Here is an 18,325-nt window from a genome sequence, read left to right on the forward strand (position 1 = left end):
ATACATGTTTGTAATAACTTTGAGTTGTAAAACTAACAAACTAGCTATACATATGAATTCACTGAATAACTTCCCTTGTTATGCAGCAGCACAGAAATACTTGGCCGTAATGTGTCATTACAGCAAAGAAGAGTACAATAAAGATATTATTTTAGAGAAAAAAAAGAAAATAAGTATTATCAAGCTTACAATCGACAGAGGCGGATCCAGAGGGGGCGTAGAGAGCGTACGCCCCTCTCCCCCTTTTGCTTATACTTTTTCTTGTAAAATTGTTAATCAGACTAAATTTCGTGAACTTTGCCATTTCCCGTGTATTTATTTTTTATGTGACAATTATTTTCCTATAAAGATATTTTTCGCTGTTTTTAATTGAATTTGTCAATGTCATGTGATTCGCTATGGTGGAGTTGACCAGTGCGTCAAAAATCGTTACTCAGTCATTTTGAAATTAAAATTACAGTAAAACATTGCTTAGACTGAGAATGACAACCATGATACCTTCAAAGCGACACATGTTTGAGCAAGAACGTAGTGACTTCTGTTTTACAATTGAACCAAACAGAAAGTATAATACTCTATTATACTTTTATGAGAGAAAAACATCCTCAGCATTGAGCAATATTATTTACCTACGAAAACATGTTTAACCCCAAACGTCCCAGCCTATTTTAAAATAACATGATAGCTGAGTAATGATCCCAAGCCAGTATACGCTCTAGATTGATATAAAGGCTAAGGTACAAACCATTTCATTTGAGGAGGAAGTCTAAGGTATTTGAGAGAGTAAAAAATCTGACTGATTTTTGCATTACATGAAAATTATGTCCGTATCTGAATGGAAAACTATAATCATGTCCACTTTTTTGCGATTAGAAAAGAAAATTTCCAACATAATTATTTAGCATTAAATGAACATGGTGAATAAAAAATGGGCGTATTTGTTTAAGGTCGAGGTTTGCATACCTGACCGGAATGTTTGTTTCGCAGAGCTGATATATTGAATACTTTTTTCAAGAACAGACTGCAACCTAACTGCTGAGTGTGGACTTTGTGTCTCCATTTGTCGACCGTCATTCATAAATTCAGACTCATATGTAGCCTTTTGTTGATTTGGAACCCCTAACCTCCATTAAATTTGTTTTGTGAAACATATCAACCAAACATTTGGATAAAAATTGCTTGTTTGACTTTTTACCTCGTTTTGTTCGTTTTGTAAATTTCATCGAATAGCCCGGCTTATTTCTTGTTTACAACAAGAAATCTGTGAGGTTATAATAACTTAACATACAACAACAACAAAATTGCTATGTCTATTTTTTACTGACAAGTCCCACATCAAATATATCAGTACATAGCTTTGGATCCATACTGTCATTTAAGATAGACAATCAATGGGGAGAATCATAATAAAAAATGTCCAATCCTAACACTTTACAGCAACTATAGAATATACGTGCTCCACGCCAGGAACCGTTTAAAAAAAAGCATTTTACACTTATTTTATGTTTTTTAGCCCCAAAAGGTTCCAAAAAAAATTTGCCTCGCTCCGCTCAGTTTACAAATAAAATAGAACATGCAGTGTAAACATCCAGCCAGAGAAATACACAGATGATACTTGTCAAGATAGATAATAATAAACAGTGAGTTGATTGTACGTGTAAAGATAGGGGAAATAAACAGCGATTCGAATGTACTTGTCTTGTCTAGATTTAGACATAAACAGCAATTTAACGATATTATCTATTTTGTCTATATTTCATGTTTCATTCAGGTTATGATTTCCTTGATGACAGAACTTAAGTGGAACTATATTGCTATCTTATACGATGATGATATATACGGAATAGAAGGCAAAGATGCATTGATGACAAGAGCGGCTAAAAGCTCCATATGTGTAGCCACTTCGTTCGTTCTTCCGATTGGTGCGGTAAGCTTAATTCAAGTCAGAGACATTCTTCAGAAGATTATTACAAACGGAGAGAGTCCAATAAGTGGAGTCGTTGTGTTAACCAGCGGTGCGCATGCGAATGCCATAGTTACAGCTGCATCCGCTTTAAAAGATACATTATCGGACCCAATTTCTTTCATCTTTTCGGAAGCCATGGGACTTTCCGATAGTTACTTTACTAGTAATACAGGTGATGTATTTAAAGCATCAACAGGTGCATACGTTGTTTCCCCACCGCAGATTCGTATAGATGAATTTGAAGATTACTGGTTATATACCTTTCGGAATGTTTCGAGAGTTGTCGAAGAATCTAAAACTAATATTTGGTTAGAGAATGTCTTTAAAGAATATTCGAGTTGTTCATCTTCACTATCAATGTGTTCAGAACTTAATTCGGAACAAATAGAGAAAGCTTCACAAATGTCCTCCTGGACAAGCTATGCAATCAAAGCCGCTTATGTCACAGCAAAGGTTTTAAAAAAAGTTCACGATAGCTTATGTTCAGGACATCAAGGAATGTGCAGTAACATGAAATACCAATTATACAAGAATAAAGGATCTCTTATAGAAGAAATGAATGGTTTGTCAGTTAATTTTAACGCAGATTTTACGAATGTTCCAGCAGCATTACATAATATTTCTCTTTCTTTTACTGATACAAGTGATGCTCAGTTTACTGCAGGATTTCCTGATTACCAAGTATATCAGTATAGAACATGTATATCAAACCCGTCTACATTCTGTTTTGAGAAGGTAAGAAATAAACTCATCATAGATAGCAAGATTGGAATTATGTATTTGCGCCAGACGCGCGTTTCGTCTACGAAAGGCTCATCAGTGACGTTCGCATGAAAAAAAAAATCCCAAATAAAGTACGAAGATGAAGACCAAAGAGGACCATATATTCTAAAAATATTTGTCAAAATTCAGCTAAGGTATTCTATTCTTTAGGTAGAAAAGATGGAAGCGATATCGAATGATAGTACATACAGAGTTTTGGGAAATGTTGACTATGATAAAAGGAAAAGTCGTGACGAGGATGAGTTTCTAGGCAGACAAAGATACAACTTGTCTATGCCTAGCAGGTTTCTATCAGGCCTCACTCTAGTTTGAACCATTTTGTATATTTTCAGTCGTATTTTTTAACTAGTGCATAGTACGATGATATGCATTAGGATTGCCTGGTATACCTTTTGACATCGTACGCGGTGACATGTTTAAGAATCGTCTAATATTCCTTTTGACAAAGTACAGTGACATAGTTTATGATTGCCTAGTATTCATTTTGACATAGTACAGTAACATATTTCATGCTTGCCTCATATTCTTTTTGACATAGAACAGTGACATGTTTTAGGATTGCCTAATATTCAATTTGACATAGAACGGTGACATGTTTCATGCTTGCCTCATATTCCTTCTGACATAGAACAGTTACATATTTTAGGATTGCCTTATATTCCTGATGACATAGTACGGTGACATGCTTTAGGATTGCTTGATATTTCTTTTGTCAAAGTACGTTGACATGTTTTAAAATAGCCTTGGTTTTTTTTACATAGTACAGTAACATGGTTTATGATTGCATATTATTCCTGTTGACATAGTATTGTGACATGTTGTAGGAGTGCCTGATATTCCTATTGACATAGTATGGTGACATGTTTTAGGAGTGCCTGATATTCCTCTTGACATAGTACGGTGACATGTTTTAGGAGTGTATAATATTCCTTTTGACAAAGTGCAGTGAAATGGTTTATGATTGCCTGATTTTTTTTTTGACATAGGACGGTGACATTTTTTATGATTGCCTGATATTCCTTTTGACATAGTACGGTGACATATTTTATGATTGCCTGGTATTCCTTTTGACATAGTACGGTGACGTGTTTTATGATTGCCTGATATTCCTTTTGACATAGTACGGTGACATGTGTTATGATTGCCTGATATTCCTTTTGATATAGCACGGTGACATGTTTTAGAAGTGCATGATATTCCTTTTGACATAGTACGTTGACATGTTTAATGATTGCCTGATATTCCTTTTGACATAGTACGGTGACATGTGTTATGATTGCCTGATAGTCCCTTTGATATAGCACGGTGACATGTTTTAGGAGAGCATGATATTCCTTTTGATATAGTACAGTGACATGGTTTATGATTGCCTGATATTTCTTTCGATAACAGTTTTGTTTTGTTAATAATCGTTTTCAGTTTTAAGCTCTGAGTACAATAAGAAAATAGATATGTTCAAGCAATTTGTATTTTATTTCTCAACTTCAAATTAGTTATGCAATCACGCTCAATAAAGATATATTCATGTTTCTAGGCAGATAGCTAACCAAATGACGAAGCAATAAGAATGGAGACTCCTATTATATTGAAGCACGTCTGATTGTGCTACATATTAACCACAAAAAACTCTTGGGTCGAGATGGGAATATCACGTTCTCTAATCCGGATTTGGTAAACATGTATATCCTGAAAAATAGACAAACAATTACACAAAATGTTGTCGAAAAAATGAAAAAAAGAGAGAGAAAAAAAGGGCTGCTAAAATATAGATAAAATACAATATTTGGCATAATATATACATGTAGACTATACTTGACAAACAAAATATATGACAGAATACAATAATGAACCCACCAAAGTATAGGCTTCAAGAAAACATTTAACTGGTTTATCTCACTATTTGAAATAAAAAAAAGATATCGAAATAATAGAATACAAATATAATGAAATGTATTACCACACGTATTTACTTCAACGTTATAAATGTTCGGAAATTTGTCCTTCTCCTATATCGTTTCTATTCAATGGTATGTTTTAACTCTCTTTAGATCGGGACTTTTAACAACACTGAACTTATGATGGATAAATCAAAGATAAGAGAGTATGATAACACCGGAAATGAACTTCTATGGCCAAATATTAACTATGCGCAGTGTAAAGAGTCCAGACGTTGCAGCTCGTGCATCTTACAGGAAGTTTATGATAAAGTCTACTTCAGGGATGGCGATCTTATTGTGGCCGGTATAGTTCCAGTTAATGATGGTGGCACTGACGACCCATTAGCATGTGGGGTGATAAGGACGTCGTTAGGGAATGAATTAGTTGAGGCCATGGAATATGCTGTTACCCTGATAAACAATAAAACATCACCGTACGGACAACTGTTTCCGGGTAAATCTATTGGACTTTTAATTCTAAATAGCTGTGATCAGCCTTTACTCGCTCAACATAAATTGCTGTCAATTTTGAACAACGGACTGTTATTGGATAACAATACAAGTGTCAATGTAAAAAGCAAACTGATTGGATTAGCAGGTCCTTATTCAAGCAGTGTAAGTGGCGCGGTTTCAGATGTGTTATCAAAGTTTGGGTACGTACAAGTAGCGTATGCGTCGACTGCTGTCGACTTAAGTGACCGGAATAAATACCCTTACTTCACCCGAGTCTCTACACCAGATAATAGACAAGCTCAGGCTATGATGCGCATCATCAAACATTCAAAATACAACTCTGAATACATTCAATTCGTCTACAGTAAAGGCACATATGGTGAAGCCGGTCGTGACGCGCTCCGACAGGAAGCAGTAAAAGTGGAAGTATGTATTGCACAGGAAATAGAAGTTGATGACGGAGAAAATTTCAATCTTATTACAGAGAAACTGCGGAAATATCCATTTGCTAAAATTGTCATTTTGTTTCTTCGTTCCCACCAAGTAGAACCAATAACATCAGTACTTAACGACAATATTGTATACGGCGAATTCTTGTTTATAGGATCTGAGGCATGGGGGTTTAGGCCGAATGAGTTCACAAATAAACCGAAACTGGTAGGTAGTATCATTTTGGCATTACAACTACCTACAAATAACAACTTTACCAACTTTTTAAGAAATAAAGACGTCTTAACTGACAAAAATAATCCGTGGTTACTAGAATATATCGCTGCTAAATACAACTGTCATGTAGATACTAGTTTCGACAAGACATTTACTACATCGTGTGGGTCAAATATAAAATTAGCAAGTTCTTCAACGTACGAACAGGAGATATGGACACCGTTTGTGCTCAGCGCAATGCTGGCACTACTTTCCGGAACTAGTGAAGCGTTTCAAGAGTTATGCGGATCCGCTTCTGCTACCTTGTGTGACCAATACTTACTTAATCCAAACACTGTTCGGAATAAAGTTATCAAACAGAAGCTTGATGTCGACGGAAGTGGAAATCTTGTCAGTTTATTTGACGAAAACGGTGATGGTAACGTAGGTTACACAATCTACAACTTACAACGCAATAAAAATGACGCAAATAAAATAGAGTACCAAAAAGTAAGTTTATTATAATAACTAAAGCACACAAAGTAGTTTAGCAAAAGGTAAGTTATAAAGCATGTCTTGAATGCGGAGTAGGAAAAGCGCAGTTTAAGGATGTTTGGTTTTCTTTTCTGATTATCAGATTGTCCGGCTCCTCAGGTTTTATCCATTTGGTGCCTTTAAATTTTGAACCCTAACCCCTACTTTTCATTATATCGGTTAATAACATATAGTTTGATAAGGGATTTTTTAAATCTTATAAAATAGTATGTGATTAATAGATCAGAATGTCCTCTCTATGTTCTGTTATTTCAAGATCGAATATTGTTGAAATGAATGGGAGCTTACTTCGTAATTTGGTGATAATCCAAAAGTTATTTAAAGATTTCCCGAATTACCAGTCACGCAGATGCAAGAGCCTACCATTTCTTACTCAAGTGAAACTTTGAAATGGTTAAGTCTGCTGGTCTTTCAGCCATGTTTTTGTGTGAACTCCAAATTATATGATTCTTACAAATTGTGGTATTTCTCACTATTATAGATTTTAACAAGTATACAGATATAAAATCTTTTACAGGTAGGGACTTATCCTTTAGATGGTTCAACTTTTGACCTGGATGTAGACAGAATAGTAGAACCAGATGAAATAGATCTGCCGTCTGTCTGTCCAAACGAAAGGGCGTGTAGTATGTGTAAAACAACGGGAATTGATACAACGCCATCCCCTGCTTTTGTCAGGTAAATATTAAATAGATCTGCCGTCTGTCTGTTCAAACAAAAGAGCGTGTAGTATATTTTAAACATTTCAATTTATTTTGACGCCATTCCCTGCTCTTGCCAGGTAAGTACGATCAGCACGTTTCTCATCCCAGGTTTTGGTGAGGTTCGTGTTGAAAAGTCTTTAGTTTGATATGTTGTTGTTTGTTTTGTCTACGTTTGTTTGTCTAGTGGTCTTTTTCTTTTTAAGCCATATCTTTGTCAGTTTATTTTCAACTTGTGAGTTTGAATGTCGATTTGGGACTTTTTTTTCTCTTGTGCATTCTACAAAGATTAGGAAATTTCATATAGGTCTTTATTTTTACACATTTACGGCATTTTTCTTTATTTTAATTTGTTGTCCATTATCCTGTATCAAATTTCTCTTCTGTATTAGTTAAACCAATTCATGTCGTCATTCTATGAGTCACATGCTAATGTACTACCGCCTTCTAGTATCAGCCATGTAACCTTCTTTAATACTTCTAACAGCAACATTATTATGTATAACTTTCAATATCTAACACAGTCGTATAAGATAATCAAAATGAGTATGTTAAATTTGATGTATGCCTTTGTGTGCTTCTACGTTACATTTGTTGTTTTTACAGTGATTAAGATGATAACACAATAGTGACTACTGTACCCCTATTTTTGACATTTTGACTCTTTGAGTATGTTTGTTTTGTCCATACATCGTTGAGAATGTAATGGAATTTGATACGACTGTCATACAAGTGAGAAGTTTAGCTAGCTATAAAACCAGGTTCAATCCACCATGTTTTACATTAGAAAACGCCTGTACCAAGTCAGAAATATAACAGTTGTTATCCATTCGTTTGATGTGTTTGGACTTTTGATTTTTGCCTTTTGAGTTTGGACTTTCCTTTTTGAATTTTCCTCGGAGTTCAATATTTTTGTGTTTTTACTTTTTACACCATTCTGTATCGGTTTCTTTTTGACATCTTCTGTATTCATGTTTTGTGTAAATTATGTCACAGATCAAACTTACTCGTTCAGAGTATGTTTACTTCTTTTTGTTTTGATGTCATCTAATTGATATTTTAGGATACATCTACGCTAGATTTATGCTCAGAATAGTTTAAAGTCACATGGTTAATCCGGATAAAAGTATTAATTGTTCGTACCAATATCGCGTTCACATAATTGCTTTGAAAAAACATAAAATGAAAACAACTTAACATTTCTACTTATAGCGCACTATGATAAAGATAATTTTGACAAGAACCACCGATTTGTTTGATATATCGAAATATTTATAGTCATAAACAGACATGTTTGATTAAGTTCAGTATGTTCAGTAAGTTCAGTAAGTTCAGTATGTTCAGTAGTTGTCGTTTGTTGATGTGGTTCATAAGTGTTTATCCTTTCTCGTTTCTCATATAGATACGGCTGTTGGTTATCCTGTTGGAATGATTTTACATTAGTCATTGTGGGGACCTTGATAGTTTGCTTTTCAGTGTGAGCCAAGGCTCTGAGATGATGACCGTACTTTGACCTATAATGGTTGTTTTTTTCAAATTGTGACTTGGATTGAGAGTTATCTGATTGGCCATCATACCCCATCTTATATCTATATTCAAATATGTTTACTGCATACTTCATTTTGTACTTTACAGTGATGAGGATGGCGGTACTGTCATAGCATTAGGTGTTGTGGTTGGAATCTTAGTGCTGAGTCTAGTGGTTGCCACGGTTGCCCTGTTATTGTGTTATCGTAAAATGAAAGGTAAGGTAATCTAAGCCACTATATAAAAAAATGTTTGCGGTTTCATTTTAATTAGATTTTGCTCTAAGATTTATTTGCCATGTTTATTTATTTTGAAAATAAATATAATCCATAAATTAGATGCTTATAAAGTAAGGTTAACTTACTTTTAGTACCAACCTAAAATGTGTTTCGTTTGTTTGTGTGCAGGGGTGTGGCAATATTATTTTTTTCACTTTTATGGGGTGTTGATTTATTATTTTTTTTTATTCAGTATATGATTTTATTGTTGCTTTTAGGGAGTAACTGATCTAATATTCAATTTATTTTCTACCTTACTTATTTCCTTTTTATTATAGGCGAAACGGTAAGGGAGGACTACAATTACCTCAATGTAATTGATGATCCAAAGTATAGACACGTGACAAATGTGACTAATCATAATCGTGAAGGTCGTAGTAACGGGGCATATTCTGTAGAGGATACTACAATCGACACTAGGGGTCCTCCACCACGAAATACCGAGTCCTATCTAAGTCCGAGTAGTATAACAAGAGATACCTATCTCATTCCTAATGACGATCAATCTAACAAAAGTGATACTGATCTTAAAAAGGTAGAGCTTGCATATGCAAGTAGCTCTGAACCAGGGAGAGCTGACATGTCTTATAAGAGTGAAACTGAGTTGAAAAATCTGGGAGGATCGAAAAGCAGTAAAGATCTGACACGTGGTATACCAGCCTTACCAACAAGGCCTTCAGCCAATACACTGGAATATTCAGAATCAACTTTGCCATCAGGCGACAATACAGGAACTTCAGATGATTCATCTCCACCGCCTACTTCCCATTCATCCCATGTCCATCATGTTACTCCTATATCAAAAGTACAGAACTCACCACCGTTAGCTCCATCACATACAGGACTTCAGCAGGTAGCAGTAGTTTCGGGTATTCCAAAGACATAAATCGAATGTTAAGTGGAATGTTGTGTAAAACTGGAAATATAAGGACATTAACCATTTTGGTAGTTTTGTGATACATGTATATTATGTTTGTACATTCAACATTTCGATCGTTTTGAGATATATGTTTCATACATGCAATATGTGAATAATAACAGTTGACTTATAGGAAGACAACTTTTATTTTATCAAATGAGTGAAATTGCAAAAATATCGAAATCCCAGGAAAACTCCAAACTGAAAGTCGCTTATCAAAGGGCACAATTAAAAGCCCAAACACATCAAACAAACAAAAATGCCATATTCCTGACTAAGTACATGCATTTCCTTATGTAGGAAATTGGTTGATAAAATCTAGTTAAATAGCTAGTTTAACCTTACACTTGAATAACAGCCGTTCATACACCAATATATTGACAGCAGTTTAAATAAGTTTGATCTATTAATTTATATTTTGAAAATGCTAGACACAAACGTTTTGTCTTTGTATGGTTTCAACTCACTCACACATCACCATTTCACATACCAGAACATGCTCAAATAGCTTATACCCCTACTAGAAGTAGTTAATAGATAACATGCTCAAATAGCGTATAGCCCTAAAAGACGTAATTATACAACATGCGCAAATAGCTTATACCCCTTATAGACGTAGTTATACAACATGCTCCAGGAGCTTATACCCCTACTAGACGTAGTTATACAACATTCTCCAATAGTTCATACATCTCCTACACTTAGTTATACAAATACTCCAATAGTTCAAACACTTCTAAGAAGTAGTTATAGAACATGCAAAAATAACGTATACACCTACCAGACGTAGTTATAGAACATGCTTCAATAGGTAATACACATACTAGACGTAATTATAGATTACGAAACACTCCAATAGTCTACCGGTCCCACCTGTGAAGCAGGATCTGCTGACCCTTCCGGAGCACCTGTGATCATCCCCAATTTGTGATGGGGTTTCTGTTGCTTAGTTTTAGTTTTCTATGTTTGTGTCAAACTTTTTTTGGATTTTTTTGTCATCAATGTTCTTTAACTTTGTACTTCTTCGGCATTTCAATTGTTTTGATATGGGTGGCACTAATGAGTCTCATGTAGACGAAACGTGCGTCTTGCGTATTAAATTAAAATCCTGCTACCTTTGATAACTACTGCACTATTATTTGGCTGTTTTCCTTTTTAAAGGTCAAGAAATAGGACGTGTAAAATAACAACAAAGGTCTAAATGTAGGTCATATTGCATTGATATCAACATTTAATTTTGATGATGTCTATTAATTTTATATTTTTTTATAACATTGAGACGTTGAGAAAAACGACTTTAATTGGCACTATTTTTTAATTCAACTTTTAAGCGTGTCAAAATATGAAAATATTTAAAAACATCTAACTATAAAGACAAGATATAAGATCGAGACAAAGTTGATGGTGTAATCTTGATGTAACGTCTGGCAAGGCCATTTTATTATTTTCTGGAACGCCTCCCTACGACGTCATAGGGAGGTGTCTCAGAAAAAAATTAGCCTTGCCAGACATCATAATTATTTGGACTAATGTTGGTGCTGTTTAACTTTGAAAAATGGCATGATTCCAGCTGGTTAATCTTGCCTATGACCGGTGACAATTAATATTCAGCAACTCAGAATGCGTCAATTGCAGATAATTATTGTATCCAAAGAAGGGAATAAACGGGCCTCTAATAAGAAAAAGATAAGCATGTATATTCTGTCCTCGACAGAATAAAAGTGGTCTGTCCAAGATCTAAAAGTTTTGTAGCATATTCCGGCTTTTTTTATAAGATCTTTCGAGAGCACTGCCAGAGCAAATCATGTTGTGCCCTCCTTTGGAAAATATTATGTGTATACGATTTTTGTATTATTATTATTGTCCATAGGCGGATCCATGGGATGGGGCTGAGATTTCTGAAAAGGTGCCCCTTTTGAAAAGTTCAGGATCCGACACTGTTAACCTGGAGTACATGTCGCCTACATTATTATGATTATTTGTATATATGCAGTGTTTATAAAAAAAAAGTATACATGGACAGTTCTTTCTTTTATAGTATATTATAGACTTTTCCTGATACACGGAATGCATTAAATATAAATGTCTTTGGCAATTCAATGATGCCTTTTAACCATTTCGGTTTTATCGACTCATACAATCTAAGATAAGTTTCGAATTTAAAAATAATAAGGCGTCGAGCATCACTGACAAAAACTTTAAAAAATTGGCTAAAAATGGCGAAAAGCGAATCTGGTGCACTGAATTTTGAACTGATGAATTTTATAATACATATATAACAATGTATAATATTTAATTGTATGAGAAGATCTCGAACAACACATATAGACATTAATGCATGGATGATTTTGGGGCCGGGGTTAAAACTGTGCATATGTTTATCACCGTGCATTATTGTTTAATTTGCGAGATTATTCATGTTATATATAACACCCAGTTCGAATCTCTCCATCGAAGTGACAATTTATAAAAGTAAATCGTTATAGGTCAGGATACGGTCTTCTATACGGAGCACACCACAAAGAAAGCTATAAAAGGTTCCAAACATTACTAGTGGAAAACTATTCAAACGAAAAAAACAACGATCTTAATTATAAAAAAACGAGAAAGGAGAAGCACTTATAAACCGCATTAACAAACGATAACTACTGAACATCAGATTCCTGACTTAAACGTAAAAGTAATGTATATATCACTTTATCAACTATTTACCTTGTTTACATACTTTAGTTTGTTTATAGTTTTAATTTGTAAAAAGTACGTATGTATGTCGGTAATGTAAAAAGATCAATATAGATATGGTACTTGATGAAACATTGACACAACATTTCCAGTGTGTCATAAAAACTATTTTGAAACTTCATCTTAGGGAACATTATGAATTCATTTATAATCAAAAACGGATGTATGGATCGTTAAAGCCAAAAATATCTGCCATCTATTACCAATAGTAGCAGAATCACTGATCAGAAACAATGACTGACAATATTTTATCCGCTGTATTATGACGTGTAATGTGTTAATACGAATGCTTAGGAAACAGCACCAACTACCATTATACAAAACCATACAATAATTCAATGGCAAAATATTAAGTTAAGGGAAATATCGGACAAAAAGTCATTAAACGGATTAGCCATTACCTAAAGCAAACAAAAGAAAAATAAATCAAAAGATATGATAGAGTGTTTATGCACGAATGTACAAAGAACATTACGAACTAACTGTATAAGAATTAAATGCCATTTACTTCCTCATCATGGTCACGTGATAGGTCTTTGATGTGTATGTGCATTCACTGATATAATATTAGAGTTGACGTTATGCTTTATCTACTTTTTTCTAGAGTTATGGCCGTTAACGTTACACGTGTTTATATACTATTTACGAGTAACAGAATTATGAAATGCAAACTATATTATAAACAAAACAAAAAAGATAAAGAAACTAATGCTGAAATTCCATTAGTCAAAATTAGTCTTAAATGGATCCAACTGTGTTGGTAATTAGCTATCTCATATTTGTTTTTGAACGTTATTCATGAGACTTGATAAAAGAAAGCATGACATTGGTGTTTTAATTTGTTTGTAAAGAAGTCGAAGTAGACGTAAACATTTCATATATATATTTATGTTTTAACTGAGTAAGATCTTATACCTTTTAGTGACTGTTTTCCTTTTTATCCATCAAATTCAGAAACAACTATTCATGACATTGAGTAATATAGCAATTATGCCACATCATATACATATATTTCCACTCAGTACGGTTCAAATGGTCCATATTTGTTCAAATGCAATAAATTAATTTTGTTTAGAAAAGTATGTTCAGCGTTATAAAAGTTCACGTATACCTTCGCTGATTTCAAAAACATTAAATAGTCTTAGGGAGGAACTTTCTTATTTTGGTAAAATAATGATTATCTTAAGGTGGGTGACGTAAACAAGAAATTGAGACCCACATAAAGCTATTGCTCTTATCTAAGATAGCTATGACCTTTATCAAAGTAGTGTATTCACTCACTATAAAAAAGCGAAAAAATATATAATAAAAACTAAGATATGACATATTGAAAACAATGCGAGTAATTTGAAAATAAGAAATGTTAAGAATAGGATATACAACCTCATTACCAAGAGTCAAAATAGGCTTCAGCACATAGGTTATCACAATATCACTTTACTATTTCACGAAACATAAAATAGCCGATATGTAAATTAGTGCAACTTCTCAGCACTGAAAATGTAAAAGATTTGCGTAATTTGTGTAAATTCCTGTTTAATGCATTTAATCATAGGACCAAACTGTTATTGGTCAATACTTGATATTTATTTGCTTCTCTGATGTATTATGTCATGTGGTGTTATAAAAATGTATTTGTATTTATTGCACTGATAAGCATAATGTGCTTAAAGTAATAAAGAATTGAGTATGTGACGAAACATGAAACAGACGATATTTATGTGACGAAGCATCAAACACGCAATATTTAGGTGACGAAACATGATACAGCCGATATTTAGGGGACGAAACATGATACAGCCGATATTTAGGTGACGAAACATGAAACATCTGATATTTATATGACGAAACATGGAACAAGCAATATTTATATTACGAAACATGAAACAATCAATATTTATATGACGAAACATGAAACAATCAATATTTATATGACGAAACATGAAACAAGCGATATTAATTTGACGAAACATGAAACAACTGACATGTTATACAACGCTTAAAATTCCATTACATTATCTCGAAATTATTTTAGAATAGTAGCATTATGATATCATACAATAATTACCGCGTATCATTTCTTCGTCGGCTTATTTGTCGCGATTTATTGATAAAATGGACAGATTTACTTTTTATTTTATGTATTTTCTTCTGAATATAAAAAAAACACGCTTAAAAACGTAAAAAAAAGTCAACCAATCAAATTCTAATTAAAGCAACAACACTGCAAAAATTTAAAAGAAAAAACTCATCCAGATATTTCCCAAGGTATTGTTAAACGAATGTTATTCACAATTCATTAATTAAACATTAACCTCCACTTTTATCTTTCATTCATTAACATTTGTCCAAAGATTACAGTGTAATGAACCATATATAAAGTGTTTTGACAAAAATTCTAAGATTTCTATAAAATGGTTATATTCTCAAGACAACAGAAATGTGACAGTATCTTTCTTTATCACATTGAGTGTCTTTGATAACATTAAAAGGCATCTTTTCAAAGACGGATTGCCAGAAACACCAGGCCCGTAGCTAGAAATTTCCAAGGAGGGGTTATTTGGACTCAAAAACTCGACTTAACAGTCACAATTCGAACAGAACGTTGACTTTAACAGTGCTTATTTATTTTCAAATTTATTTTGTTTCGTCCGAACCCCCCCCCCCCCCCCCCCCCTTTTCGAACCACGCTGGCTACATATTGTTTTAGCATTGTTCTGATAATAATAAACATTTCTGAAGAAAGCAATTGCCTTTATGTCATTTACTCTCATTGAACCTTTTGTTGTTTGACTGACTTTAATGAATGTTTATTTTAAGAGCTGATCTCAGAGAAAACCATGCATAATTTGAAAAATTGTCCAGAAGCAACTATTGAGATTTTTTGATTTTTTTTGTGTTGTTTGTTGGAATGTAAAATGACTCAGCAACACTTTGAAAGTGTTTCAAATTATACCTGTTTGTGCTATTTTTTAGTAACACGTGTTTCTATTTTTAGCAAATGTGAAATCCGAAAATCTTTGAAATTTCATCGAAATCGCACAATTTTTGAACTTAGAAAAAATATTATTTTGACATATTATAATGATATATTCTATGATAGAATCACAAAATGTATGTTACAGATTAATAAAAACTCATTGTTTTGTCTGTTGTGTAAAAATTGGAACTTTGCTAATATTTGGAAGTTGTGTCAGTTTAGAGAAGTGAATACCAGAGGTGTTTTCTGAGACTCGTTTCTGTCAAAGTAACGCTTTAAATATTAATATTTTTGGCTAGAAGGGGTCATTATAAGATAAATTATTGATGTTTAATAGCTTTTGCGTGTGATTTAATTATAGGCTGTATTTTGTACAGTTTAAGTTTCAAGGGAATTGATGCGAAATACATGAAATTTAAAGGATGTTTTTTACACAATCTATGATATTAGCTGATTTTTTTTTTGCCATGCGTGTCAAAATGATTCAAAATATAATCCCATAAACATTAGACTAGGATTTTTTTTCTTTAAATCAGAAAAAAAAAATTTAAGAAAAAAATTGCCATTAAAATTTTACGGTTTGTGGGAAAAAACACATTTTTCATCCATTTTATCAAATCTTTTCATTAGAAATGTTAATTAATGACAAAGGATTGTTAAAAGGGTTTACTCTTTGTTTAAATACTTTCCTCACGATCGAACCTTAAAGATATCCCAACTACATGGGGGATCTTTTAAAAAAGAAAGTTATCTTAGAGTTATCTCCCCTAATATGACTTCTTCAAAAAAGAAGTAACGTAAAGCAGATTAGTTGAGAAAGCCAAAGTTATCACAGATGATGAAAGTATATACAATTATACATATAGAGAGACTATCTACACAGTAAAATATAGATAATGGTATTATACTAATATGTCACAACAATGTTCCTTCAAAAATAATTCTCCCTGTGGTAGCTCCCAATATTATGCTTCATCTGAGGAGGTCATACACATTTTGAAATGTGAGAAGCCAGTATCACAGCATCTTCGTGGGTTATCCTGTGATACAGATTTACAGATACCAGAGGGCCTTCTTATCTTGTATAGATATGGGTTTTTCACTGGATTCCTCTACACTAGAGAAGTATATTTGTCCCAAGCATAGGGACAATCTGGGAGGATTTATTGGAGAAGACAACAAAGAAAATGCCAGTCAACATTCCATCCAACAAATAGCCATGCTAAAGTTGAAAGAGGTATCCAGGTTCAAGTTGCAAAAGAAATACGGATGGAAAGTGGAGTCTATACATATTCCTATTGGTGCAGGTAAGGATAAATATTTTCATGTGAATTATATGAACATCACTCAGTGAACAGGTGATGACCTCGGTGTATATATTAGTCCAAATAATTCTGACGGCTGGCAAGTCTATCTTAAATTTTTTTCTGGGACGCCTCTGTCGTAGGAAGGCGTCCTAGAAAAAAATTAAAATAGCCTTGCCAGACGTCATAATTATTTGGACTATGTACATGTACATGTATGTCTCTATTATATATAAATAGCATGCAAAAGTTGTATACATAGACTAAGCACAAAAAATATAGAATGTCATGTGTAAAGACTTCCTCCCAGAATGATTGTCTTTCTTCTTTTGCTGTTTTATTATTTATGTTATATGAGGAGTGTACATTTTTGTAACAAATTAATTGACAGATCTGCACTCTTGTCAAGCTAAAAATGCTAAATTGCTACATGTAAATACAAATGTTTATAATCAAAGGTGCAATCAGAATAAAAGAATAACCATGATAACTAGGCCTATGAGGCATAAAACATGTATAACATAGTAGATTTGAAATGTAACCGTTTTTTTTTTATTTAACCTTAAATGTCATGAATGTGATTTTGGAACAGTATACTGTTAACCTTGCAAATTTTATTCATGTAGGCTAGCTCTGTATCTATCATAATTATTATTTAGAAGTGAGATTCACCCATATATTTTGTAGTTGTGACTTTAATAGATACATTGTACAATGTAGTTGTGTATTTTTAAACTGGACAGAACACAACAAACAATAATATTATTATTTCACAAATGACACAGCCCTGTTAAAGCCAAGGGATTTATAAAAATCAGTTACAGACTGGCAGCTGATAATTACCACAATAAACGTGTACAATGTACATGTATATTTAGTATACATGTATTATCATAGGTTATAATCAGAGCCTGGTGCACAACCATAAAAATAATGGATTCCCCAAATAAAAAGTTACATTACAGATGTTTATACATGTATATGCATCTGTTATTACAGCTAGTTTTCTAATGCATGTAAAGCAAAACTTTGGTTGGCTTGCTTGCTTTGTTTGTAAAATTCTTTGAACAAGATTTGTAAATAAGATTGACATCTTTAAACAATACATGTACAATGATATAGGATTAGTTTAACCTGTATATATATATAATATTTGAGTTTAATTTGGTGTTATCCTAATGATTGCACATTATAAAAACAAAGCAAGCAAGCTATCTAAAGTCTTGCTCTATATATGCCGTAGGAAATTAGCTGTAAATTATTTACTTTTATTTACTTGTAAATGTGATATAAAACAGTTAAAACTGTTATTTTGATATTTGAAGAAGAATACATACTTTGATCTATGTTTATCAGAGGCTCCTGGCTTGGAACAGGTACTAAAATGGGGCGTGGCTAAACATGTTTATGAGATCTCGGTCAACACTCCCCTATACCTCTGGCCAATGTAAACGCATAACTATACACACATTATAATTCATTTCAAGAGAAGTCTAAGTCAGATGTCAGAATTATAAATGTAGGTCAAACTAAAC

The 18,325-nt window shown here is 33.2% G+C and overlaps 1 protein-coding gene across 1 annotated transcript in view; it reads left to right on the plus strand.

The window, feature by feature from the left end:
- The window catches only part of LOC134717960 (uncharacterized), a 39,784-nt gene extending 28,026 nt beyond the window's left edge, over positions 1–11,758 (plus strand). Inside the window, exons 5-9 of the mRNA XM_063580461.1 lie at positions 1,772–2,701; positions 4,798–6,294; positions 6,857–7,017; positions 8,676–8,785; positions 9,124–11,758. Coding sequence (XP_063436531.1) covers positions 1,772–2,701; positions 4,798–6,294; positions 6,857–7,017; positions 8,676–8,785; positions 9,124–9,731 — 3,306 coding nt within the window. The 3' untranslated portion in view covers positions 9,732–11,758. The remainder of the gene's footprint in view (positions 1–1,771; positions 2,702–4,797; positions 6,295–6,856; positions 7,018–8,675; positions 8,786–9,123) is intronic.
- Positions 11,759–18,325: the final 6,567 nt, after the last annotated feature.

This window comes from Mytilus trossulus, chromosome 5, assembly GCF_036588685.1.
Source record: "Mytilus trossulus isolate FHL-02 chromosome 5, PNRI_Mtr1.1.1.hap1, whole genome shotgun sequence".
NCBI lineage: Eukaryota > Metazoa > Mollusca > Bivalvia > Mytilida > Mytilidae > Mytilus > Mytilus trossulus.